At 43.5% G+C, this 26,478-nt stretch overlaps 1 protein-coding gene and 1 pseudogene across 3 annotated transcripts in view; one reads left to right on the top strand and one right to left on the bottom strand.

Annotated features, from left to right (window-relative positions):
* SPIRE1 (spire type actin nucleation factor 1) overlaps positions 1-26,478 on the top strand; it is a 190,787-nt gene that overhangs the window by 160,707 nt on the left and 3,602 nt on the right. For 2 of the 3 annotated variants that reach the window (XM_010375650.2, XM_030925978.1), the window contains 7 exons: positions 10,664-10,754; positions 12,154-12,296; positions 15,494-15,667; positions 20,849-20,986; positions 22,184-22,254; positions 22,796-22,823; positions 22,921-23,054. In XM_010375650.2, the coding sequence (XP_010373952.2) occupies positions 10,664-10,754; positions 12,154-12,296; positions 15,494-15,667; positions 20,849-20,986; positions 22,184-22,254; positions 22,796-22,823; positions 22,921-23,054 (779 nt within the window). The remainder of the gene's footprint in view (positions 1-10,663; positions 10,755-12,153; positions 12,297-15,493; positions 15,668-20,848; positions 20,987-22,183; positions 22,255-22,795; positions 22,824-22,920; positions 23,055-26,478) is intronic. The other variant, XM_010375678.2, reaches the window with a different exon arrangement.
* LOC104671978 lies at positions 24,968-25,772 on the bottom strand (annotated as a pseudogene).

Here is a 26,478-nt window from a genome sequence, read left to right as displayed (position 1 = left end):
TTGAATGCCTTCAGTAAGTACTAAAAGTAGAAACAGAAATATGATGGTCTTTGCCCTCCTGTTGTTTATAATTTAAATAGAATATAAAAAAAAATACCTAAGAATCATTCCAAGTGCTTAGTGAGCACAGTGTCTTCCAGACACTGTCTTAGTCTGTGTAGAGTGTGACTGGACACTACAGAAGTCGAGAGACTGCAGAGGTCAGTTCAGTCAGTGAGTAAACACCACAGGGGCTGAAAAGGCTGGAGAAGCCACATGGAAGAGCAGTAGGACTTAGGTTTTAGAATGAGTATAAAAGACGGCAGAGGGCTTTCCATTTTGTTGTGGGATGTGAACCGGGCTGTGCCACAGCATGTTGATGTATTTCTCCCGTGCCTTCCCAAGAGCGGAGATGCAGTCTTACTCAAACCTCTGCTCCTTACTGCATGTCTGGCATCTGGTGACTCTGCTGACTTGTCTAGTGAGTTCTGGCTGACGTTGCAGCATGAGCAAAGACCAAGTGAAGACTCAGGGCTGTAGAGAACAAATAAAGGGCAGTCTCGAAAAAGGTTGACTTTATTCTTTTTTTCTTGCCTCTCAGTTGTATCACCTGTTTCCCCATTTTCCCTCTCCTCCTCAGATTTAATGACTGGCTTCCAAACATGGTTTTTTTGGGATTTTTTTGAGATGGAGCCTCACTCCATCGCCAAGGCTGGAATGCAGCAGAGCGACCTCAGCTCACTGCAACCTCCGCCTCCTGGGTTCAAGCAATTCTCCTGCTTCAGCCTCCCAAATAGCTGGGATTACAGGGGCCCACCACCACACTCGGCTAATTTTTGTATTATTAGTAGAGACAGGGTTTCACCATGTTGGCCAGACTGGTCTCAAACTTCTGACCTCAGGTGATCTGCCCACCTCAGCCTCCCAAAGTGCTGGGATTACAAGCGTGAGCCACTGCACCTGGGCCCAAACATGTTTTTAAGTGCCAAAACTTTTTCTTCACACAAGACTTACACAGAAGTACAGTGTCAATCAGCTAGAAATGGAGATGGAGACTAGAGCCTTCCCCACTCACCACCTCCCATCCTTCTCATCCTTCAGAGCCTCCTGAAGGCCTCATAGAGCAATGTGAAATTTCTTTTCCATTCCAAGAGGGAGTGGCCCACTACTGAGTTAGTATTCAGCTGGTACTGAACTCACCAGTGGAGTCCACCTGCCTCTGCTGCCCTTTGCATGAGCCTCTTTGCCCACCCTCTGTAACGAAATCCACAAAACAATTGAAGGAGAGACCAGAATTTCCCCTTGAGGAGGAAGCAGTGACACTTCCAACTACATACTGAACACTTTATTCACCCCTGATATAGGAAATGCTGTCATGTGTATGTAAATTTCACCTGTTAACTTATCAGGACTCATTCTAGCAGTGGTTTTTTTTTTTTTTTTTTTTTTTTTTTGGTTTGTTTTACATTTTAACAAATGCTTTCTAGCCACCAAAATACCTACTATATGGTAAACTCTGTATATATATGATCTTATTTAATCTTCCTTTCCATAGAGACTCTATATTCTTTTAAGAGATACCTTCCACCATTCCAGGATATCACCTGTGCTCCCCTGCAGAGTTTTCATTTGATGACATTGTCCACCAGAAATTTCTTACCACCCATTGTTGTCTTTGGGGTTTAAGTTAAATGTGGGTCCAAATTATCACATAGAGCAGTTTACTGTTTAACCCCAATTTAGTTCTGAATTGCTTTGTAATCAGCTAATATATTATTGTAGATCAAATACTCATGAAATTAGAATTATGCTAATTTACATTATCAATTACAAACTCAACTGTTTTATATAAAAAGAAAAAACTCCTTAATTATTTTAAGAACAAAGACACAGACTTGCTTTTTAATTAACAAAATATGAGCAATTTCCATTTGATTAAATGTCCTTTTCCATCATGATGCCTGATAGCTGTGTGGTATTCCACAGTAATAACCTACTGTATTTTATTTACTCAGTCCTCTATTTTTTAACATGTAGGCTGTTTCCAGTTTTCTACCATTATTAAGAGCAACATTATTGTGAACATTATGTTTTCACTTTCATTTTCCAGTTTTCTACCATTATTGAGGGCAATACTATGTAAACATTGTGACATTTTTGCTTTCGTTTCTCAATTTTTTTTTTTTTTTTTTTTTGCCAGAACCGAATTTTCTGAGTGAAAGAATGCACATTTGTGTAGCTTTTGATACATATTGCTAAGTGCCTTAAAGAAAGCTGTAAGAGCCAGGTGGGTGGCTCACAGCTGTAATCCCAGCACTCTGGGAGGCCAAGCCAGTCAGATAGCTCGAGATCAGGAGTTTGAGGCCAGCCTGAGCAACATAGCAAGACCCTCATCTCTACAAAAAAAAATTGGCTGGGCATGGTGACTCACGCCTATAATCCCAGTACTTTAGGAGGCCGAGGTGAGTGGATCACTTGAGTTCAGGAGTTTGAGACCAGCCTGGCCAACATGGCAAAACCCTATCTCTACCAAAAATACAGAAAATAGCCAGGCTTTGTGGTGCATTCCTGTAATGCCAGCTACTCGGGAGGCTGAGGCAGGAGAATTACTTGAACCTGGGAGGTGGATGTTGCAGTGAGCCGAGATCACACCACTGCACTGCAGCCTGAGTGACAGAGTGAGACTTTTTGGTGTACACCTGTAGTCCCAGTTACTGGAAGGCTGAGGCAGGAGGATCACTTGAGCCCAGGAGTTCAAGGCTGTGGTGAGCTATAATCATTGCCACTGCACTTCAGCCTGGGTGACAGAGCAAGTCCCTTGAAAAAAAAAAAAAAAAAAGACCAGCCACAGTTGCTCACACCTGTAATCCCAGCACTTTGGGAGGCTAAGGCAGGTGGATCACGTGAGCCCAGGAGTTCAGGACCAGCCTGGGCGACATGGCAAAACCTCATTTTTACTAAAAATACAAGAACTGAGTCTGGCATGGTAGCACATCCCTGTAATCGCAGCTACTTGCGAGGCTGAGGTGGGAGGATCACCTAACCCCAGGAGGTCAAGGCTGCAGTGAGCTGTGTTTGTACCGCTACACTCTAGCCTGGGTGGTAGAGTAAGACCCTGTCTCAAAAAAAAAAACACTGGGCATGGTGTCGCTATAATGGTGGTTTTGTGTTGAGCTAACCCTGTGTTAGACTTTCACTGTTGCTGGGGTTTTTGTTGTTTGCGTTTATTATAGAGACAGGGGTGTTGAACTCCCAGTCTCAAGCATTCCTCTTGCCTTGGCCTCCCAAAGTGCTAGGATTACAGGCATGAGCCACCATGCCCAGTCTATGTTAGACTTTAGAAATAAATCAGTTTGTCTTCACAAAGACCATAGATAGCAGCTATGATCCTTGTATAAAAGATAAGAAAACTGGCCATGCGTGATGACTCACACCTATAATCCCAGCACTTTGGGAGGCCAAGGCGGGTATATCACTTGAGGTCAGGAGTTCAAGACTAGCCTGGCCAACATGGCAAAACTCCATCTCTACTAAAAAGACAAAAATTAGCCCGGTGTGGTGGTGTACACCTGTAATTCCAGCTACTCAGGAGGCTGAGGCATGGGAATAACTTGAACTCCAGAGGCGGAGATTGCAATGAGCCAAGATTGTCAAGATTGTGTCATTGCACTCCAGCAGGGGTGACAGAGCAAGACTGTCTCCAAAAAAAAAGAAGAAGAAGAAGAAGAAGATAAGAAAATAGACACATGAAATGGTTGTCTACGTTCAAAGAGTTAGTAAATGATAAAGTTAGATTTGAAACCCAAGTCTGTCTAACTCTGAAGTCCATGTGTCTCATGAACTTGCTAGTGTTCTCACGGCACATGAGAATGCCTTAACTGAAGAGAAGAACAAAGGTTGGGCGTGGTGGCTCCCGCCTGTAATCCCAGCACTGGGAGGCCGAGGCGGATAGATCACTTGAGGCCAGAAGTTCAAGACCGGCCTGGCCAACGTAGTGAAACCCCATCTCTACTAAAAATACAAAAATCAGCTAGGCGTGGTGGTGCATGGTTGTAATCCCAGCTATTTGGGAGGCTGAGACAAGAGAATCGCTTGAAGAGCAAGAGTCTAGTGTCAAAAAACAAAACACAGCAAAAAACAGTATTTTTTTTTAACTGGAAGGGGCCTTAGAAATTTTGTTCAGCATCATTACTTTCCAGTGAGAAAAGTGAGCCCCTAGCCAGGAAGAAACTAAGTTAGAAAAGCCACACAGTGTTTTAGTCACAGATCCCCTATTAAATTGGACCCCTCACACCCACATCTTGCTTCCATTACTGTTTTTTCAGTTCCCAGAAACCTAACTTCAGTGTTTCTTGTTGTCTTTAATAACCTCTGCTAGCCTGTCTTGGTAACTTTTTTTTTTTTTTACTGAAATATGAGTTTTGATTGTAGCCATATCAAAGCTTCCAGTAGGAAAGCTAAGCAGAGGAGCTGTGTCTGAGCCCTCCTTGAACCTCTTTTCAGGAGGAGGAAGATTTCCATTCCTGTTAAGTGAGTTAGGTGCCCAGACTGGCCCCTGAGACTATACTCTGGCAGTATTCGGCACCAGTGGGCCCTGGAGCAAAGCAGCAGTGCAGGAGGCTTTCCTGCAGCCACGGTTCTGAGCTCGAGAAGCCCTAACTCCATGAGGATCAGCCAGTCACTGGGATCAGATGAAAAACAAGATTTCGGGAAGCAGGCCAGGCAGTAGAAGAGACTGATACTCTAGAGATGTCGGAGACCCATCAGAATTCCCCAGATAAACAAAAAGTGATTAGGCAGTGGGAACAGACACGAGAGGCTACACAGCAAACAGGAGCCTGTACACGCACATGGATGTACCCACGCATATGCCCACATGTGTGTGCACACACACCCTTCTCTCAGGAGACCTGACCTTCAGAAGTTCCCTGGCTGGCCTTATGAGCGTCTAAGTTACCCGAGATAGACTAGCACAAGTTAGTGTGATTCCTCCGGGGCAAGAACTAATCCCGGAGAAGATTCCTTTTAAGCAATCAGAAAATTGTGTGCAGCTGCCTGTTGTGGGTATTCAGGGACAGTGGACCCTTAACACTTCTGGGGAAGCAACGTAAAATTTAAAACAACTCCTTCTATCTGTAACATTTCAGTATATTCTATGTGCATTGGGTAATCAAGGTACATCAGATTCTAATGTCAACCCTTAGTTATTTCCTTTTTGCAAAACATTTTTAAAAAATTAATATACTGGCCACACATGGTGGCCAATATGAGATTATGCCTGTAATCCTAGTACTTTCAGAGGCCAAGGTGGGAAGATCATTGGGGCTAGGAGTTCGAGACCAGCCTGGGCAACATAGCGAGACCCCCGTCTCTACAACAAATGTTTCTTAAAAGTTAGCTGGGCGTGGTGGCACGTCTGTAGTCCTAGCTACTTGGGAGGTTGAGATGGGAGGATCATTTGAGCTCTGGAGGTCCAGGCTGCAGTGAGCCGTGATTGCACCACTGCACTCCAGCCTGGGCAACAGAGTGAGACCCTGTCTCTGATTAACTAGTTAATTAATGAACATAATAACTGAATATATTATGTGTTTTTCTTGTGTTATTTTTAAATCTTGAGTATATGCTTTTTAAATAGAGAATGTGCCCTCTGAGTGCCAAAATCTAGTGCTCCAAGTGTGCCCCTTTCTTCCTTTGGCCTCAGTTGCATCTATAAGAGTCTCATGAGATCTCATAAAGTGTATATGTGTATATATATATATATAATATATAATATAATACTACATATCTATAGAGAGAGAGATATAAAGAGTAAGAGTGAAATAAAAGTATTCAGCATTATTAGGTTTTTAAAAAATCAGAATGTGGCTGGGCGTGGTGACTCACATCTGTAATCCCGGCACTTTGGGAGGCCGAGGAGGGAGGATCACTTGAGGTCAGGAGTTTGAGACCAGGCTGGCGAACATGGCAAAACCCCATCTCTACTAAAAATATATAATTTAGCCAGGCATGGTGGCGCTTGCCAATAATCCCAGCCACTCTGGAGGCTGAGGCAGGAGAATCGCTTGAACCCAGGAGGCAGAAATTGCAGTGATCTGAGATCACGCCACTGCACTCCAGCCTGGGTGAATGAGCAAGACTCAGTCTCACAATAATAATAAATAAAAAGATTTTAAAAATCAAAATGTTACCTTTAAATTCACCTAAACTGAAATTTTAATTCCCCTAGAACCATATCTACAAATTTTTAGTGTTACTTTAAAAGGGAGATTCAGGGCCGGGCGCGGTGGCTCAAGCCTGTAATCCCAGCACTTTGGGAGGCCGAGACGGGCGGATCACGAGGTCAGGAGATCGAGACCATCCTGGCTAACACTGTGAAACCCCGTCTCTACTAAAAAATACAAAAAACTAGCCGGGCGAGGTGGCGGGCGCCTGTAGTCCCAGCTACTCGGGAGGCTGAGGCAGGAGAATGGCGTAAACCCGGGAGGCGGAGCTTGCAGTGAGCTGAGATCCGGCCACTGCACTCCAGCCCGGGCGACAGAGCGAGACTCCGTCTCAAAAAAATAAAAAATAAAAAAAAAATAAAAGGGAGATTCAGGAAAGACTTTCTTAGACTTATTTTCGAGACAGGGTCTTGCTCTGTCACTCAGGCTACAGTGCAGTGGTGCGAACACAGCTCATTGAAGCCTCGACCTCTTGGGCTTAAGGGATCCCATCCCCCTGCCTCAGTCTCCCAAGTAGCTAGGACCATAGGTGTGCACCACCACACCTGGCTATTTTTTTCTTACTAATTTTTGTAGAGACGGACCCTCACCATGTTGCTTAGGCTAGTCTCAAACTCCCGGGCTTAAGCGATCCTCTGGCCTCAGCCTCCCAAAGTGCTGGGATGCAGGTGTGAGCTACCGTGCCTGGCAGGAAAGACACTTAGTTTCTATTTACATTTTTGACCTGGAGAGGACTATAAAGAACATTCCACCCAACAATTTTCTAGATAAAAAAGATTCTGAGAAATGCTGAGTTATGCACCCAGGTTCTTCTGATTGATTAGAGTGAAACTGGCTCATTTGGGCATAGTGAAGCCTCTAAGTTGCTTTGCTTCTTCAAAGGACTTTCAGGACCATCAAACATTGAGTAGTCATTTTAAAGATCAGATGCAGTGGTGGAAAAATCCAGCTTTGAGGTTTTATAGGATTTCACTGAGAATAAAGTCTGAACGAGAGAAAAGAGCCGCTTCCAGCAAAGCTTCTCTGCACTGCTCTTCTTGTTTTGGAGGTCAATATGTACCTAAAAAGGACGTGAAATATAAACGAAACATGAGAGGGCTGCATCACGTGTACAGCTAGATGCTGGTGTTCTTTGAGCTGAGAGAAGTGTGGCCAGTGCTGGACTGCAGTTGTGTGCTCCAGCTCCACCACTTCAGATACAGATACTTATGCTTTCTCATGTTTTCAGTTTTCTTTAGAATTTTAACATTTGTGGTCATAAAATTATTGATCTTTTTAATTTGCTTATAAAAGGCTTCATTCTGACCATTTTGCTTATTTATAGCGCCATTTTTTCTCAGAGATAGTTTTCTTACAGAATTAAGTGTGATATTTTCATTATACAGAATTTAACTGGTTTCCATCCTGGAGTAAAGAAACATGATCTAATTCTCCCTTAACACTAACAAAGGTAACAACATGTAAAATTAGACTTTAAAAATATTTCTTTTTTTTTTTTTTCTTTTGAGACGGAGTTTCACTCTTCTTGCCCAGGCTGGAGTACAGTGGCATGATCTCGGCTCGCCGCAGCCTCTACCTCCCGGGTTCAAGTGATTCTCCTGCCTCAGCCTCCCGAGTAGCTGGGATTACTGGCACATGCCACCACGCCCAGCTTATTTTGTATTTTTAGTAGAGACAAGAATTTCTCCATGTTGGTCAGGCTGGTCTCGAACTCCTGACCTCATGATCCGCCTGCCTCAGCCTCCCAAAGTGTTGGGATTACAGGCGTGAGCCACCGCACCCAGCTGACTTCAAAAATATTTCTAGCGAAGGTGAGCTGAAGCGTGTGAGGCACAGGGATAGTTTCTGCTGTTTTAATCAAGGTAGCAGATAATTATTTGGGAAATACTGCATATGACTCCTTTGTTCCTTTTCCTAAGAGATACTCTCTGCTTTTATTTCCTTCTGATCTTCTGTAAACAGAAAAAGATTGTTCTAATTGCATGCTAGCTTTTTTGAAGATTAGTGTGACTGACTACATCCTATCTGGGATAGAGGCTTTGCTTACAGTGCTTGATTTGGTCTTCATGATAAGTCCCAAAAGTGTGGAGGTCACTATTTAAACCTTTTTGGAGTTTTTTGGTTTTTGTTTTTTGAGACAGAGTCTCGCTCTGTCGCCCCGGCTGGAGTGTAGTGGGGTGATCCTGGCTCACTGCAACCTCCGCCTCCGAGTTCAAGTGATTCTCATGCCTCAGCCTCCCAAGGAGCTGGGATTACAGGCGCCTGTTACCATCCAGCTAATTTTTGTATTTTCAGTAGAGACAGGGTTTCACCGTGTTGGCCAGGCTGGTCCTGACCTCAAGTCATCTGCCTGCCTTGGCCTCCCAAAGTGCTGGGATTACAGATGTGAGCCACCGCGCCCAGCCTAGCCCTTTTTTGTTTGAACTATGTGGTTTACGTGGGCTTTTTTTCTCCCTGTTCTTTAACCAGACATATTGTATTGTAGCTTACTTGAAACTAATGCTTTCAGCAGTAGGTTTTACGTGAGGCCAGTTTTTGGTGAACAGCTAATTCTTAAAAGTTACTTTATGCTGGGCTTAATAACCTAGGTGATGGGTTGATGGGTGCAGCAAACCACCATGGCACACATTTACCTATGTAACAAACCTGCACATCCTGCACATGTATCCTAGAACTTAAAAAAAAAAAAAATTTTTTTTAAATTAAAAAAGTTAAGTCATTTTAGCTAAGAACATCTAAAATCTTTCACATAGTTTATCTCACATAGTCATGAGTGAAGGTATTTGCCTAATTTTCTTCCTTTTGTATTTAAAAATATCTATAGGCTGGGCATGGTGGATCATGCCTGTAATCCCAGCACTTTGGGAGGCCGAGGTGGGTGGATCACGAGGTCAGGAGTTCAAGACCAGCCTGACCAACATGGTGAAATGCCATCTCTACCAAAAAAATTACAAAAATTAGCCAGGCGTGGTGGCACTCACCTATAATCCCAGTTAGGAGGCTGAGGCAGGAGAATTGCTTGAACCCAGGAGGCGGAGGTTGCAGTGAACTGAGATCGCGCTACTGCACTCCAGCCTGGGCGACAGAGTAAGACTCCGTCTCAAAAAAAATATATATATATATCTATAGACACTAAGTAGAAATTACAAGTAAATGTTTATCTCACATAGTATTTAGTAAATATTTCAGAAATAAATATTATACTTCATTTGTGTTTAGTCTAAAACAAGTCAGGATCTCTTCTCTCTGGTAATAGGAATGTTACTTTTATTTGGCACAATGTAGGCATTTTTCTTTTTCTTTTTCTTTTTCTTTTCTTTTTCTGGGACAGAGTCTTGCTCTATCACCCAGGCTGGAGTGCACTGGTGCGATATCAGCTCACTACAACCTCTGCCTCCCCAGGTCAAGCGATTCTCCTGCCTCAGCCTCCCAAGTAGCTGGTACTACAGGCATATGCCACTACGCCCAGCTCATTTTTGTATTTTTAGTAGAGATGAGGTTTCACCATGCTGGCCAGGCTGATCTCGAACTCCTGACCTCATGATCTGCCCGTCTCGGCCTCCCAAAGTGCTGGGATTACAGGTGCGAGCCACGATAGCTGGCCCACAACGTAGACGTATTTCTAGACTCATAGGACATTTCATGAGATGTTTATGTGTTTCATCCATTCATTCAGCAAACACTCATTACATCCTAAGTGATGGGTTTGGTACTGGACATACATCAGTGAACAAGACAGACCCGGCATCTGCTCCTATGAGGCTCACAGTGTATTACTTTTATAAATGTATTAAACGTTTCCCTAATAATATTACCACTGTTTTATTATGTGCCAGGTAATGTGGTAAGCATTTTGAATGCATTGCCTCATTTAATCTTTCTAATAACCCTATGGAAAAAGTGATATTAAATACCCTCTTTCACAATGATGAAACTAAGATAAGAAACATGCTCCGGCCAGGGGCAGCGGCTCACACCTGTTACCCCAGCACTTGGAGAGGCTGAGGTGGGAGGATCGCTTGAGCTCAAGGCCAGCTGGGCAACATAGGAAGACCCTGTCTCTACAAAAAATGTAAAAATTAGCTGGGTGTGGAAGTGCACACCTGTGATCCGGGATTCTGGGGCCTGAGATGGGAGGATCACTTGGGCCCAGAAGGTGGGAGCTGCAGTGAGCCAAGATCACACCACTGCCTGCAGCCAGAGCAACAGAGTGAGACCCTGTCTCCAAAAAACCAGAAAGAAGCATGCTCAGTTTCACATCACTCTAATCAGGGCAGAGCCAAGGCACAAACCCAGACCTGTCTTGTTTTAAAACCCCTTCTAGTTTGTCTTCTGCTTGCCTTGAACCTTTGACATAATTTGGTGCCTCATGTTAAAATAACCGTTTAATAATAAAATGTTATTAAATAGCATGAGAGCACAAATGTCTAAGAAATCAGTTTCTCCACCTGTGTTTTGCTCAGGAAGAAACCCTGCACAAGTCGACCAGCAGCAGCAGCGTGTCTCCCTCTTTCCCTGAAGAGCCAGTCCTGGAGGCCGTGTCCACAAGGAAGAGTGAGTAGTTGTGTTGCTAAGAACTGTAGCCGGTTATCTTATTACAAAACACACTTGACCTGGAGCAGAGATCCCAGAGTGCCCTGTGCTCATTTGGGGTAGAAAGAACTAACCCAGGCGTTTCACTGATCGGGAGATGAAATACTGATTTTCCAAGTGTGGCATCACACCAGACCTCGGGAACTTATGACAGAGCAGGCGCATTTGTGTTTATGAACAGTAGTCATGGGAAATAGTATAAATCAGTTGTGTGTGTAGTGTTCTGTTCTGTTTTGTTTTAGATAGATTACCTCCTTGGCTAAATTTAAACCGGAAGCCGAAAACAACCATATTTATTACCATTCCACCTACCACCCACACACACCCATCTCCGAAAACCTGTGTAGGTAGTGAAAACACCTTTGTAACTCTTTAGGAGATAGATTCTGAACACAGATATCTAAAGTTAAGGGATTTCTAAAGGCTTTTAATAATCCTTTTCATTTATAAGAACATTATGAAGTATTAATATTATATATTGGCTTGATTTCTCATACACAAAAATTCTTTAAGTAGTATTTTTATTATTTACACAGATTATATCAAAAACAGTGGGTGCTGACTAGTTATCCACAACTGGTATTTGGCCAGACCCATTAAATATTATAGGGACCCAGCTGAATCTCATAATGGATTTCTGTATCTTTGCTTGACTGTGGAAATTATATCTGTGTTTTCCTGTAGTGGTTTCTCTTGGTGGGACAGTCTAAATAGATGGATCCTATGTAACTTTGTGTTGACTCTCACTCTTCACACCCACTACATTGAAGCAGCTCTACTTTGTAGACAGAGTAGGAAGAAGCACTAAATAAAACTCTGGCACCATAATTTATTTCTAATGTTCTCCTTATGTTTTCAAAATGTGAATCCAGAACCATTCAGACACGAAAGCATTCTCCTTTTAAACACTATCTTAAAATATTACTAGACAGAGAAGGACAATGGTACAATATTAATATCAAAGCTGAAGCTTCCTTTTTCTGTTTAAATATGGTTTAATTTAAACCTAAGGACAAAATGTCTTGGTAAACATGTAGAAAGAAGGGTTTTCCTTGTTTTGTCTTTAAAGAGTAGAATGTAAAAAAAGGGTACACTTGAGAATTTTGGTATGATTTGGGAATCTTTCTGGCCACACCTAATATTTTTCCTTTTTTCTTGCTATTTCTGTAGCAAGTTTACTTTGCAAAGATTCTTCTGTAACAGCCCTCAGAGTCTGCTCCTAAGGATTACCATTACCATCTTAAAATATCTATCCAATGAAATAAATAACTCATCTTTGAATACAGTGTTTGTCACAAATGTCAACAGGCTTTGTGTTAGAAAATTCACATTTTTTAATTTCATTTGGTTAAATCTTTAGAGCCTCCCAAATTCCTACCCATATCATCAACACCCCAGCCAGAGAGACGGCAGCCGCCCCAGAGACGACATTCCATTGAAAAGGAAACGCCTACTAACGTGAGGCAGTTCCTGCCGCCTTCCAGGCAGAGTTCCCGCTCTCTTGTAAGTACCGGAAAGACTTCGTAGTAGCTTAGGGGTCAGCTAGAAGACCTAGAAGAATCCTTAGCTTTCTTACGAAGATGATAAGGGGAAAAAAACTTGCGAAAGTTAGAATGAACTTTGAATAATTTGCTTAATAGCTAAAGAAAACAAAACAGCCGGGCATGGTGGCTCATGCCTATAATCCTAACACTTTGGGAGGCCAAGGTGGGAGGATTGCTTGACTCCAGGAGTTCGAGACCAGCCTGAGCAACATTGTGAGATCCTGTCCCTGCAAAAATAATAATAATAATGTGTGGTAGTGCACACCTGTGGTCCCAGGTGCTGGAGAGGATGAGGTGAGAGGATCACTTGTGTCCAGGAGGTTAAGGCTGTAGTGAGCTATGATCGCACCACTGCACTCTAGCCTGGGCAACAGAGTGACACCTTCTCCACACTCTATCCATAACTTAAATGAAACTTGACCAGTGTTTGTTCATTTTGAGCTCTTTTTTTTTTTTCTCAAGAAAATTTATCAATGGTTTGAAGTATGGATTATTATTAGAGAAATGCTTTCTTTCTTTTAAAGGCTTTTAACCCATTTAAAAATTGTTAAAAATTGACCCAAAAAACTCTTACAAAGTGACTATAGTAGATGATCTCATTGAGGCAGAAGTACAAAGCGAGGGAGAATTTTGATCCCTTAATAACTACTATACATTGTTTTCTAGTATGTTTTGTGATATTTGGGGCCAGTGGTGTTATTTTGGTTGAACTGGCCAACAGTTTTTGCTGTTTTCCAGAGACTTACAGGCTCTTCTAGTGGGTGCTCATTTCTCACCACAGTGGGCAGCACACAAGGGTCTGCCAGGAGGAATTAAGAGATCTCCCGGCCAGTGGAGGTCTCCAGAGACTCTTCTGTAGCCCCACTTGGCTTCTGAAGTATTTGTAGGCAAGATGCACAGCTGTAATTAATATTCTACCCACAGTCAAATATCTAATGTGTTTTCAAATATTAATGAATGAAAAATAATAGAATATATTGAATACATAAGTCCATTTTTTTAAGGCTGTGACGAATTATTAGAGTTTCAATTAAAGTAGTAACAGATGGGAGATAATGCGGTTATTGTGAAGACAAGGATTTTGAACAGAGCTTAGAAGGTGAATATTTGATCATTCATCTCTATTCCAAAACAGTGCAGTTAAAGAACTAATGATTTTATGGCCATTCCTGATAGGATTCTTCTAGCTCCGGAATAATCACTAAAACACAGCTATTTGATTAACTATAGCCTTGTCAGTGATTTACCAACAGGAAAACAGAAAGATTCAAACTAAAAAAATCTAAAGACTTGTTTTCATGTAATAGGTTGTTGCTTTTACCAAAATATACAGCTATTATCACAACTTTAAAATACGTAAGAGGGGCCAGGCACAGTGGCTTACACCTGTAATCACAGCACTTTGGGAGGCTGAGGGAGGAGAATCGCCTGAGGCCAGAAGTTTGAGACCAGCCTGGGCAACTTAAGAAACCCCTGTCTCTAAAAATTTTTAATTAAAAACTTAGTTAGATGTGGTGGTGCCTGCCCATAATCCCAGCTACTCAGGATGCTGCAGAGGGAGGATCCCTTGAGCCTAGGAGTTTGATGCCACAGTGAACTAAGAATGTGCCACTCCATTCCAGCATAGGTGACAGATATGTGTATATGTGTGTATATTTGTGTGTGTATATATATACATACATATACACACACACACACACATATATATATAGGTAAGAGGGAACTTGTGGTTTTTTTCCATAAGTCTAATCATTAGGGTATTCTCTTCTTCACTCAGCTTTTCCTAGAAGTCAGTCTGTCATTCAGCTGGGAACTGGCCTTTATGTGATCATAGAATGTCATTATTGAGGTTAGACTTAAAGTTTAAAATTGTCAATGTAAAGGAACTATCAGATTAGCTATAAAGTAGTTTCAGCTTATAATAGAAATTATGCTAAGACCTTCAGCTGACACCAAAGGCCAATGAACGTGTCTGTTTCCTGCTAAAGCAGAGCTCTTAGTGCGTGCTCGGTCAGGCTGTGCACTGTTTTTTTGTGGAGCAGGAAGGAGAGCACAATAAACTAACTTGCAATCACTGAGGAAGGTCTCAGCGAGCAGGCAGTGGGAGAGCCCCTCTGGTCAGCACTCAACAGTGGTCAGATTGAGGGCAGGGAGCAGAGTCCACGCAGGCCTCCGAGCACCAGCGGAGACTAAACGAAATGATCTTTCTTGCTAATAGCTTATCTTGGGAAATCCATAAAATCATACCTTGTAGTAACGCCCTGTAGCTTGGTAAGTATTTTTATAAGTGTAATTAATTTTAAAATGTAGCTGCATTTTAGAAAACAAAGAATCATTTTGTATTTGTAACTCCTTAACTGAAAATGGCAGGAATGTTTTTATTGTTGATAATTTATTTATTTATTTTTTTGAGATGGAGTTTTGCTCTTGTTGCCCAGACTGGAGTGCAATGGCGCGATCTTGGCTCAACACAACCTCCACCTCCCGGGTTCAAGCCATTCTCCTGCCTCAGCCTCCTGAGTAGTTAGGATTGCAGACATGTGCCACCACACCCAGCTAATTTTGTATTTTTAGTAGAGACGGGGTTTCTCCATGTTGGTCAGGCTGATCTCTAACTTGTGACCTCAGGTGATCCACCCACCTCGGCCTCCCAAAGTACTGGGATTACAGGCATGAGCCACTGCACCTGGTGATAATTTTTATTTTTATTGTATCTTCCTCCCTTTTCTTGTGATGTTTAAAATATTTTTTTTTCATCATTTGGTCAAATAACTGAGGGTAAGTACCCATCCAGGGCAGGCGCAAGTGGCTGCCTGGCACATGTCCCCATGCTTTCTTGGGCACAGTAACGAGTTGCCTCTGTCCTTTGTCACAACAACCCCCACTGAGGAAACTCAGTGTTCACAGGACCCTAAATTAGATAAAAATCCTTGCTGTGTGAACGCTGAGATTCTCCAGGAAGGACTTCGTGGTTTCATCACTGATTTATACGTGTGGATGCAGATGTTGGCATGGACCGTACCATCCTCATGGTGGTTTTTGTTCTGTTTTCCTTTTGTGATCTGTAATCACTGTGTGTAGGTCACTTGTGTTCAGCATTATTTTCTCCTTTTCTTTTCCCCCTGCCATTTTCTTTTTCCCTTATCTGTTGTTCAGGTTCCTAGGATAACCAGTGTATGGCCAAGGACGCCTTTTCGACCACTTTTTTCTACCATACAAACAGCTTCTCTGCTCAGCTCTCATCCTTTTGAAGCAGCCATGTTTGGGGTAGCAGGGGCTATGTATTATCTGTGTGAGAGAGCTTTTACCAGCAGGTGGAAATCCTCAAAGGTTGGCCTCTTTCTGCTGGGTCTGGGATTATTTCATTCTCTGTATCTCTGACGGTGACACCTCAACTGTTGCGCTCTCTGAGAATTAACCGCTTAGATGGCACTTTGCTTCCAATCATTGATTCCACTCTTGTGCAGGATGCACCGATCATGCTGTGGTCTCCGTTGAGAGGGAAATACCTAGGGAAGGACAACAAACTCGAAATGCAGCATCTGATGAGAGGGACCTGTGGGTGTTTGCCTCCTCGGGGGACCTAATCGTAGAGCAGAGTCAGTGCTGCCACCTTTCTCCTGTGCAGCCGGCACTCTGAGCCCGTGGGGTGCATTCCTCCTAGGGCTCCCCCCACCATCAGAGGAGTATTTGCTCACTCATTCCATGGGCAGAGCAGCCTCCTGCCAGGCCAGGTAGCCACGGTGGATTCCACCCACCCACAGACACCTGCACAACCAGGGCGTGGGCTCAGGAAGCCTGTGTGCTCCCAGCACCTGTCATGAAGCTGTGTTTTGACAAGCAGGGTGTGCGTTACTTCTCTGCAGAGAGAAACTTCAAGTTTCCTTTTTATTGATGTAGCTACTTTAAATAATTCTGCATTATATTACTGTTTTTTGAGGTTTTTTACATATCATTACTTGCACCTTCACATTTCTAAGTGAAATAAAAAGCTCTAGGACCATATTGAAGCCTCTTGTGGCACCAGGCAGCAGGTGCTCAGGGCAGCCTTTGTGCCACAGTAGGCAGGGCCCGGCTCTCCAAAGCCCTGGGTTTACTAACCTTGTCCTTGACAGATGACCCTGCAGCTGGTTTCTTTGTTACTCTTTCTAGTCATCTTGATATGGAAAGGAGACTCAGTGTAAATAAGACGTAACACATTCCTTTCTCTGATCTTTGTTATGAAATGCAAGAAAAACCTCTGTCCTTTTGCCTGTTTTAGATATGCCCTTGGGCAGCGTGTGTTCAGGTGCCAAGGTGGGTTTTTAACTCCTGTCACTGCTGCCTCTGCTGAAGACCTGCTGGCATTTGATTATCAATTCTCCCCATGCAGAGATATCTCAACACTAAGGCCATATACCACTTAGGCAGAGAAAGAATATCACTTTCAGTTTTGTTTGTTTGTTTGTTTTTGGGTTTTTTTGAGACGGAGTCTCACTCTGTCACCCAGGCTGGAGTGCAGTGGAACGATCTCGGCTCACTGCAGGCTCTGCCTCCTGGGTTCACACCATTCTCGTGCCTCAGCCTCCTGAGTAGCTGGGACTACAGGCACCTGCCACCATGCCTGGCTAATTTTTTTTGTATTTTTAGTAGAGACGGGGTTTCACCATGTTAGCCAGGATGGTCTCGATCTCCTGACCTTGTGATCTGCCCACCTTGGCCTTCCAGGGTGCCGGGATTACAGGCATGAGCCACCGTGCCTGGCCTTCACTTTGAGTTTTATAGTTGATTAAGAAGAGTAAACTTAACAGTTGCTGTTTTTATTTAAATTTGCCTCTCTTTGGTTTATTAAAAACTCAAAAAGCAATGGTTATTTTTGTTAATTTTCAAATACTGGTTAATTTATTAGGTTTTTACTAATCATGAACACTGTATAAAAGATGACTACTTCGCTGGGCATGGTGACTCATGCCTGTAATCCCAGCACTTTGGGAGGCCGAGGCGGCCGGATCATGAGGTCAAGAGATCGAGACCATGGTAAAACCCCGTCTCTACTAAAGAGAAAAAAATTAGCTGGGCGAGGTGGCGGGCGCCTGTAGTCCCAGCTACTCGGGAGGCTGAGGCAGGAGAATGGCGTGAACCCGGGAGGCGGAGCTTGCAGGGAGCCGAGATCGCGCCACTGCACTCCAGCCTGGGCGACAGAGTGAGACTCCATCTCGAAAAGAAAAAAAAAAAATGAGTATTCCCATTTCTCTCTGTGGCACAATAACCAAAATTTTACATTATGCTGCCTAATCTCCATGCTGCCTAACGACCCCTTTTGAATGGTAAAATATAGCCAGAATAATCATCAAAAAAACTCAACAATTTTAGTGACATGCATAGAAGTAAGTTTAAAGTCTTGGAGCACATTGTTATCTTCATTAAAGCTCTCTAACATTTAGCTTCCCTTTCCTGAATCTGGGAGTCCCATTGACACATGGGCAAGCAAGGGAACTAGAATTGTGCTAGTGTGGTTCTTCCCCGGCCACATCTGGCCACTCAGATGGGCCGAACACTTGCTGTGGGAGCCACAGGCAGTGCCGTGGTGGGGAAGGGCTCCCGCTCTCGCTGGGGCCTTAAGTGGCTTCCACACTCCAGAGTGCTAGTAGCTCTGCGAGGTCTGTGGAAGTTTAATTTGGCTTTGGAGATGTCAAATTAATATTTTTGTAAACTGAAAAAAATAAAACTATTTTAGTAACTATTAATCATTTTCTTTTATGTTGCATTAAAGTTTTGTTGTCCTTGGGAAGGCTCCAAGATTAAAACATTAGCATTTGACCAGATGGAAATTATTTCACTAAAGGGTAGTCTACTTGGAATTTTTTTAAAAAGAACAAAAAAACAAACACAAATCTACTATTTTTAAATTATATCATGATGGCCGGGCACGGTTGCTCACACCTGTGATCCCAGCACTTTGGGAGACTGAGGCTGGTGGATCACTTGAGGACAGGAGCTCGAGACCAGCCTGGCCAACATGGCCAGGTGTGGTGGTGGACACCTTAATCCCAGCTACTCAGGAGGCTGAGGCACGAGAGTCACTTGACCCCGGTAGGCAGAGGTTGCGGTGAGCCAAGATCATGCCACTGTACTCCAGCCTGGGTGACAGAGCGAGACCTTGTCTCAAAACAAAACAAAAACAATTACATACCGTGAAGTACTGGATTTTCATGTGGGTCAGTGAGTTGAAAGTGTGCTTTACTGAGCCCTTTTGTGACTCAAGACTGAAGAGAGGGAGGTGCAAGCTGCCTAGTTGGTTGCGCCATGCTGGCGTATCCCTACAAATGAAAAAAAGTCCATCTGCCTGAAGGGTTTACAGCCCAATTATCCATGTTATAAAGTCAGTTAAGCTGGTACCATTTGCTGCCTTCCTAGCACACACAATAACAAATCTGGCTATCTGGTTATTTGCTACATAATAAATCTAGTAGTGTTTACCTGGTTATGTGCTAGATTCCCACATTATTTTGTTGCAGCATAGCCATTTTGTCATGTAGTTAGCCATCAGAAGGTATACCCTACTCATACTGATCACCAATGAATAAAAATAATAGCAAAACTTCTGAAATACATTAAAAGCTGAGAAATGCCATCATTTGGATGTATTCAGCCAACACTACTTACTTAGTACACAGTTTTAATGGCCTAACCCTCAAAAATTCAGTTTATTGTTCCCACTTAACACTACTCTTTTTCTGAGAGTGGAGCAAAACAGAGTAGGTATCAGGCAGGCACGCTGATTTAATTCTGTCATCTCTGAAAGTAGTTCCTGTTGAAAGAGAAAACTGTGATCGTTGATTTTTTAAATGAGTATTTTAGGCACCCTAGAGCAAAGGATACAATCTTTCTGAATAAACTCACCCCCCTGTTCTCTTATACTAATAAGCTCCTCATCTTAAAAATTCAATTGCAGGATTTTTCTGAAAGCATTTTTAAGCAAATGTAATCTTAAGTTCACTTGAACAGAGATGGTTTTGTATTGATTTTTAGTAAGAAGCAGTAGTTCTTCAGACTACTTTTTTAAGTAAAATGCTAATGTTTGACAAGTTTGTAACCTAGATTGAGTTTTGTTTTTCTCTGATTGAAAGACAGAACTGATTGTTAAAACTCCATAAACTGACTGCATTCATGGTCATGTGCTTTCTCACTGGCGTGTTGGATTCCAGACTGCCTGTGAGCGATGCTGTGTGTGTGTGGGAGTGAATTATAATGTGTTTGTGCTGAGAACATTCAGTTTCAGTGTCACTGCACCACAATGGCCCCTTGCAGCCTGGCAGGGTCCGAATGCACAAGACTGTTCTGTCTTTCTCTGAGATCCACCAATCAAGTGCGGGGCCGGCTGGGGAGCGGATGGGTGTGAGGCTCTTATTCAGTGAGATCAGTTACATCAACATCTTCCGCAGCTGCTTGTAGGGAAACCATTAACACAAGACCGGCAACATAAATATTTATTACGAAATTCTTTTACATTCCTCTAGTCTTTCCAGTGCTGACTCTACATTTAGCAGTTGTTGAAAGTAACAACAAATCTAGAGAACTGTGGCGCAGCCTGGAGAGATTGCCTTTTGGGTATAAACGCTCCAGTAGTTTCGTGTTCCAGTTCCACTCGTACCATTAGGATTTGTAAAGTTGTGCTGATGTAACTGATCACTAAATAATGCTTGTCAGTAAAAATTACTAACCACCTTCTTTTGGCTATTCTGGGTACCACGAACGAGTTTTAAAAACAGGGCCAGGCTGGGCGTGGTGGCTTACCCCTGTAACCCCAGCACTTTGGGAGGCCGAAGTGGGCAGATCACTTGAGCCCAGGAGTTCAAGACCAGCCTGGGCAACATGGTGAAACCCCATCTCTGCCAAAAATACAAAAAAATTAGCTGGGCATGGTGTCATGCACCTGTAGTCCCAGATACTTGGGAGGCTGAGGTGAGAGGATCACTTGAGCCCAGGAAGTCAAGACTGCAGTGACCCACGATCGCGCCACTGCCCTCCAGCCTGGGTGACAGAATGAGACCCTGTTGTAAAAAAAAAAAAAAGGACCAGTGTAGATTTGCTTTTTATCTACTGGTATATAATATACAACACAACACTAAGTAATGTCTTTTTCATAAGCATAGAAGAAAACTGACCACAAAATTGGTTTAGAATAAAATTTTTTTTCAGTATTTCAAGCCCTGCTTGAAATATTTCAGTACAGCCCTGCTTAATGGAATAGAGCTACTTGAGTCAAAATACCTGAGCAAATGTGAGGAACTGTCATTTATTGGACATTTCAGTAGATCACTTGGTCCCCAAATGTTTTCTGCCATCTTTAGTCTTAGGGTAATTAGAAATGATGTGGTCCCCAGAGGGAGCCAGCTCTGTCCCAGTGGTCATTGGGAAACCTCTTTTCTTCTCTGAAGCTACTAATCAGGTGTCTGATCTGAAGGGAAATTTTGCACTTCCAGAACAGGGGGTAGGAATCTCTTACTCATGTGACATTTTGAATTTCAGGAGGAATTCTGCTACCCAGTGGAATGCCTCGCTCTTACTGTGGAAGAAGTGATGCATATTCGCCAGGTCCTGGTGAAGGCAGAGCTGGAAAAATATCAACAGTATAAAGACATCTACACCGCCTTGAAAAAAGGAAAGGTAGTGCTGTTTAAAGTTGATTGATGAGAAGAGTAAAAGAATGGCCAGTCCCATGCATGGTCTCCTGGGAGAGTTACCTGCTGGCACAGACTGGGAGGGGATTTGGGATGTGTGATGTCCATGTCCTAGTAGACTGTACCTGTGCTGCCTCATTCACAAGAGGGGGCATGTTCGTTTCTCCCTTAGAAATAAAAACTGGAAGATTTTCAAGCAACCAGAACAAATAACAATATGTCTTCATAAAACCATGTGTGTGGCCGGGCATGGTGGCTCACGCCTGTAATCCCAGCACTTTGGGAGGCTGAGGTGGGCAGATCACGAGGTCAGGAGATCAAGACCATCCTGGCCAACATGGTGAAACCCCGTCTCTACTAAAAATACAAAAATTAGCTGGGTGTGGTGCTGTGTGCCTGTAGTCCCTACTCGGGAGACTGAGGCAGGAGAATCACTTGAACCCAGGAGGTGGAGGTTGCAGTCAGCCAAGACACCACTGCACTCCAGCCTGACAACATAGTGAGACTCCGTCTCAAAAAAAAAAAAGTCATGTGAGCATTTAGTCATTATGCTTTTAAAGGATCTGTAAAGAAAATATATCTAAGAAGGCCAGCGCAGTGGCTCACACCTATAATCCTGGCACTTTGGGAGGCCGAGGTGGGTGGATCATGAGATCAGGAGATCGAGAGACCATCCTGGCTAACACGGTGAAATCCCGTCTCTACTAAAAATACAAAAAAACTAGCCGGGTGAGGTGGCGGCGCCTATAGTCCCAGCTACTCGGGAGGCTGAGGCAGGAGAATGGTGTGAACCCGGGAGGCAGAGCTTGCAGTGAGCCGAGATGGCATCACTGCACTCCAGCCTGGGCAAAACAGCAAGACTCTGTCTCAAAAAAAAAGAAAGAAAATGTATCTGAGAATCAGAGGAGGGTTTCAGAACCTTCTGCAGATTCCTTCCATGATGAGGAGACACTTAAGAGCTGTGGCCTTTTATTATCTTTTGAAATAGAATTCTAATTAAATACAGAGCCACATTGTCAGCATCACAGAGCCAGCTGTTTTAAACAGCATTTCTGAATTCTCTTCCTCCTCTTGTCTGTTCCACATCCCCCATAATAGAGATGTAAATCATATTCAAACGTGGATATTAGGAAATTTGCTGTTGGCAATGTTTCTTTTTTCCTCTTAAACTTGTATTTTTTAGCTCTGCTTTTGTTGCCGAACCAGGAGGTTTTCCTTCTTCACTTGGTCTTATACCTGTCAGTTCTGTAAGAGGTAAGGTATTTTGTAACTGATGAAAAGATAAATGTAACAGTCGTAAGAGAAATACCAATTACCTTCCTTATGTCACCATCTTTCTACACAGGAGTAAAGTTAGAAATGACTCATTCTGCGACGTTACATTGTGGTATCCTTGTAGGTTAGGACTACTGATTTCTCAAGAGAGTGAGCCAAATATTTATTTGATATTGAACCTAGAAATGTTTCTCTGTATGTTACTTCTTTTACGTAACTAAGATCATTCTAATAATCTGTCATGTTTGAACAGAAAAAAATAAGATGTGATTATCATATGATCCCTGGATAGACAAATAAGAAAATTCCAAACAGATGTAAGTTGATCCTTTATAGGAGACAGTGTAAGAGTTAAGTTCTGTAGATTATCTTTTTGGCAATTTGCAGTGTGTCAATTCTAATAGAAGGGAAAGTTTTGCAGTTTATTGTAGAAACTTACAACTGTACTGCCATAGGCTTCTCTGACTCCCAGCTGTATCCCCTGTATCACGCCAAGTAACATTTGTGATTTTGTGTACAGGCCGGTGTGCTCACAGTGTTGCAAAAAGGTAAGCTAAGCTTGGTCCATTTATACCTGTGCTGGTTTTAGTGACTTCCTCTGAATTTAACAGTACTGCTCATTGTCAGCTTTATTTGGGATAACAGATGCGGCTGCCCTCCAAGCCATACTCCACTCTTCCTATCTTTTCATTGGGACCTTCTGCTCTGCAAAGAGGCGAAAGTATGAGGTCAGAAAAACCCTCCGCTGCTCATCATCGACCACTGCGGAGCATTGCCAGGTGAGCAAGGGGCCTGGGTTGTCAAATCATCTTTTGCAAAAGAAGAGTTCTCCTTTCGAGGACTGTGGTGCGGTGTTAGGGTTTTGGTTGGTTGGTTGGTTGGTTGGTCGGTTGGTTGGTTTTTTTTTTTTTTTTTTTGAGACGGAGTCTCGCTCTGTCGCCCAGGCTGGAGTGCGGTGGCCGGATCTCAGCTCACTGCAAGCTCCGCCTCCCGGGTTCACGCCATTCTCCTGCCTCAGCCACCCGAGTAGCTGGGACTGCAGGCGCCCGCCACCTCGCCCGGCTAGTTTTTTGTATTTTTAGTAGAGACGGGGTTTCACGGTGTTAGCCAGGATGGTCTCGATCTCCTGACCTCGTGATCCGCCCGTCTCGGCCTCCCAAAGTGCTGGGATTACAGACTTGAGCCACCGCTTCCGGCCGGTTGGTTGGTTTTAATACAGTTTTACACACAAATCTCCAAAACTTCCCCAAAGGTAACTTTTCAAGGAATAATGGCTAGCTACTTGAAAGATACTTTCATCACAGAGTTTATAAGTTTATATTTTTTTCTACTTTAGAAAAAACTATTTTACTGTGTCCTATAAGAGTCATCTTTAAAACTGACCTTGTTTTCAGTGGAGTTGGAAATTGGAATGTAATAGTCTCATCCTTCTTTCCTCCTTGTATAGTTTTGAAAGGAATCTGTTTAAATCCTGTTTACAATGTTCTGCCATAGCTTTGACTGACTTTATTATTATTCTAAAGGCAGAAATAAAGTTTTATGCCAAAGGCGGATAATTTAAAAGAAAAAATATCACCTGAGTATCAGTCCTTTTGCATTTAGTGCAGGGTAAGTTCAGTGTTGGGCCTTAAGAAAGATGGAAGGGGCCGGGCGTGGTGGCTCAAGCCTGTAATCCCAGCACTTTGGGAGGCTGAGACGGGCGGATCACTAGGTCAGGAGATCGAGACCATCCTGGCTAACATGGTGAAACCCCGTCTCTACTAAAAAATACAAAAAACTAGCTGGGCGAGGTGGCGGGCGCCTGTAGTCCCAGCTACTCGGGAGGCTGAGGCAGGAGAATGGCATAAACCCGGGAGGCGGAGCTTGCAGTGAGCTGAGATCCGGCCACTGCACTCCAGCCTGGGCGACAGAGCGAGACTCCGTCTCAAAAAAAAAAAAAAAAAAGAAAGATGGAAGGAGGTAGGCCAGCTCAAGCTTCAAGCTGGCAGGGCCAAGAGGCTGGGCTTTGATGTACCAACCACATGTCATGGCTCTGTGGACAGCGAGGCGAGGAAGCTGTGAGCCCAGCATGAACCTTGTGCCTGAAACGTCTGCCTCTGTGCTTGGGCTCCCTCCTCTGAGACCTCTGGGTGTGAACTGACAGTGAACTCAAGGCAGTGCACATAACAGCTGCTGCAGATTTCCATACTTACTCTGAACCTACTATAGACTCCCTGTTTATATCCTGTTTGGTTTAGTTAAAGTAGTAAATAAGGCCGGGCGCGGTGGCTCATGCCTGTAATCCCAGCACTTTGGGAGGCCGAGGCGGGTGGATCACAAGGTCAGGAGATCGAGGCCATCCTGGCTAACACGGTGAAACCCCATCTCTACTAAAAATACAAAAAAATTAGCCGGGTGTGGTGGCGGGCACCTGTGGTCCCAGCTACTCAGGAGGCTGAGGCAGGAGAATGGTGTGAACCTGGGAGGCGGAGCTTGCAGTGAGCCGGGATCGTGCCTGGGTGACAGAGCCTGGGTGACAGAGCGAGACTCCGTCTCAAAAAAAAAATAATAGTAAATAGGTAGATGATTCCTGGATATCTCAGACATTCCTGGAAACATTTGTTATGATGTTGGTCTGGTTAACTCCATCTCCTTGGAATCCCAATAAATAATTGCCCAAATACAGGGAATTGTTGGGGAGGGAGAGGCTTGTTTGATAAATACATAAATGATGAGAAAACTGGTCAAAAGATAGTTTTTTAGGATGTGTCATGGGATTAAGAGAAATTTACTTGAATTTCCTATAGTCTGACCTGCCATCTACTGTTAGCTAATGTTCACTGGGAATCAGTTGAATACCCTGTTTTCCAAGAATTCTAGAAAGGTGGTTAAGAGTTTTTAGTATTTTTTTTTTCAGATAAACAGTTTCTTTATTCATCCTCCTCCTCCTCCTCCTCTTCTTCCTTTTCATCTTCTTCATCGTCATCTTCCTCTTCCACCCTTTTCTGGGCAACTTTAGCAGGACGCTTTTCTCCATCAAACTTTCCTTTCGAATTATAGTCAGAAACATCCTTCTCACACTTTTCCTTCAGCTTTGCCGCCTTAGTGGTGTAAGGCTGCTTTTCACTGTCATTTAAGTTCTTCCACATCTCACCCAGCTTTTTTGCCACGTCTCCAGTAGAGATGCCGGAGTGTATGAATTTGATCTTGGGGTGGAATTCCGAATAGAGCAGGAAGAATCCAGATGGTGGCCTTTTCAGGGCATTAGGATCCTCCTTCTTGCCTCCCTTAGCTGGTCCATAATCCTTCGTTTCCCAATGGTACTGTACTTTATCCACCTTTGCCATTTCATCAAATTTAGACTTCTCTTTCCCAGACGTTGTCTTCCACCTTTCAGAGCACTTGGAAAAGTCTGCAAAATTGACTGAGACCTCTGGGCTTTTCTTAACGTTCTTCTCTGCACGTCTGCACAAAGCAGGCATCTTGCCCTTTGATTTCTTGGGGTCACCTTTAGCCATCCTGACTGTATTGTGCGATAGTCTGGGCAGCGCCTTTTTTTTTTTTTTTTTTTTTTGAGACGGAGTCTCGCTCTGTCACCCAGGCTGGAGTGCAATGGTGCTATCTCGGCTGACTGCAAGCCCCGCCTCCTGGGTTCACGCCATACTCCTGTCTCAGCCTCCTGTGTAGCTGAGACTACAGGCGTCTGCCACCTCGCCTGGCAAATTTTGTTTTGTATATTTAGTAGAGACGGGGTTTCACCCTGTTAGCCAGGATGGTCTCCATCTCCTGACCTCGTGATCCACCTGCCTGGGCCTCCCAAAGTGCTGGAATTACAGGCATGAGCCACTGCACCCGGCCTGGGCAACGCCTATCTTATAAGACATGTTTCCTGCTTTCGTCTTTCTTTCTTTCTTTTCTTTTCTTTCTTTTTCTTTTTTTTTTTTTTTTTTTTTTTTTGGAGACAGTTTCGCTTTTCTCACCCTGGCTGGAGTGCAGTGGTGCCATCTTGGCTCACTACAACCTCCACCTCCCAGGTTCAAGCGATTCTCCTGCCTCAGCCTCCCAAGTAGTGGGGATTACGGGGCCTGCCACCATGCCCAGCTAATTTTTTTTTTTTTTTTTTTTTTTTTTTTAAATAGAGACTGGGTTTCGCCATGTTAGCCAGGCTGGCCTCAAACTCTTGACCTCAGGTGATCCGCCTGCCTTGGCCTCCCAAAGTGCTGG

Source organism: Rhinopithecus roxellana, chromosome 21, assembly GCF_007565055.1.
Source record: "Rhinopithecus roxellana isolate Shanxi Qingling chromosome 21, ASM756505v1, whole genome shotgun sequence".
Taxonomy (NCBI): Eukaryota; Metazoa; Chordata; class Mammalia; order Primates; family Cercopithecidae; genus Rhinopithecus; species Rhinopithecus roxellana.
Note: the sequence above shows the minus strand (reverse complement) of the source record. Positions and strands in the feature narration are given on the sequence as shown.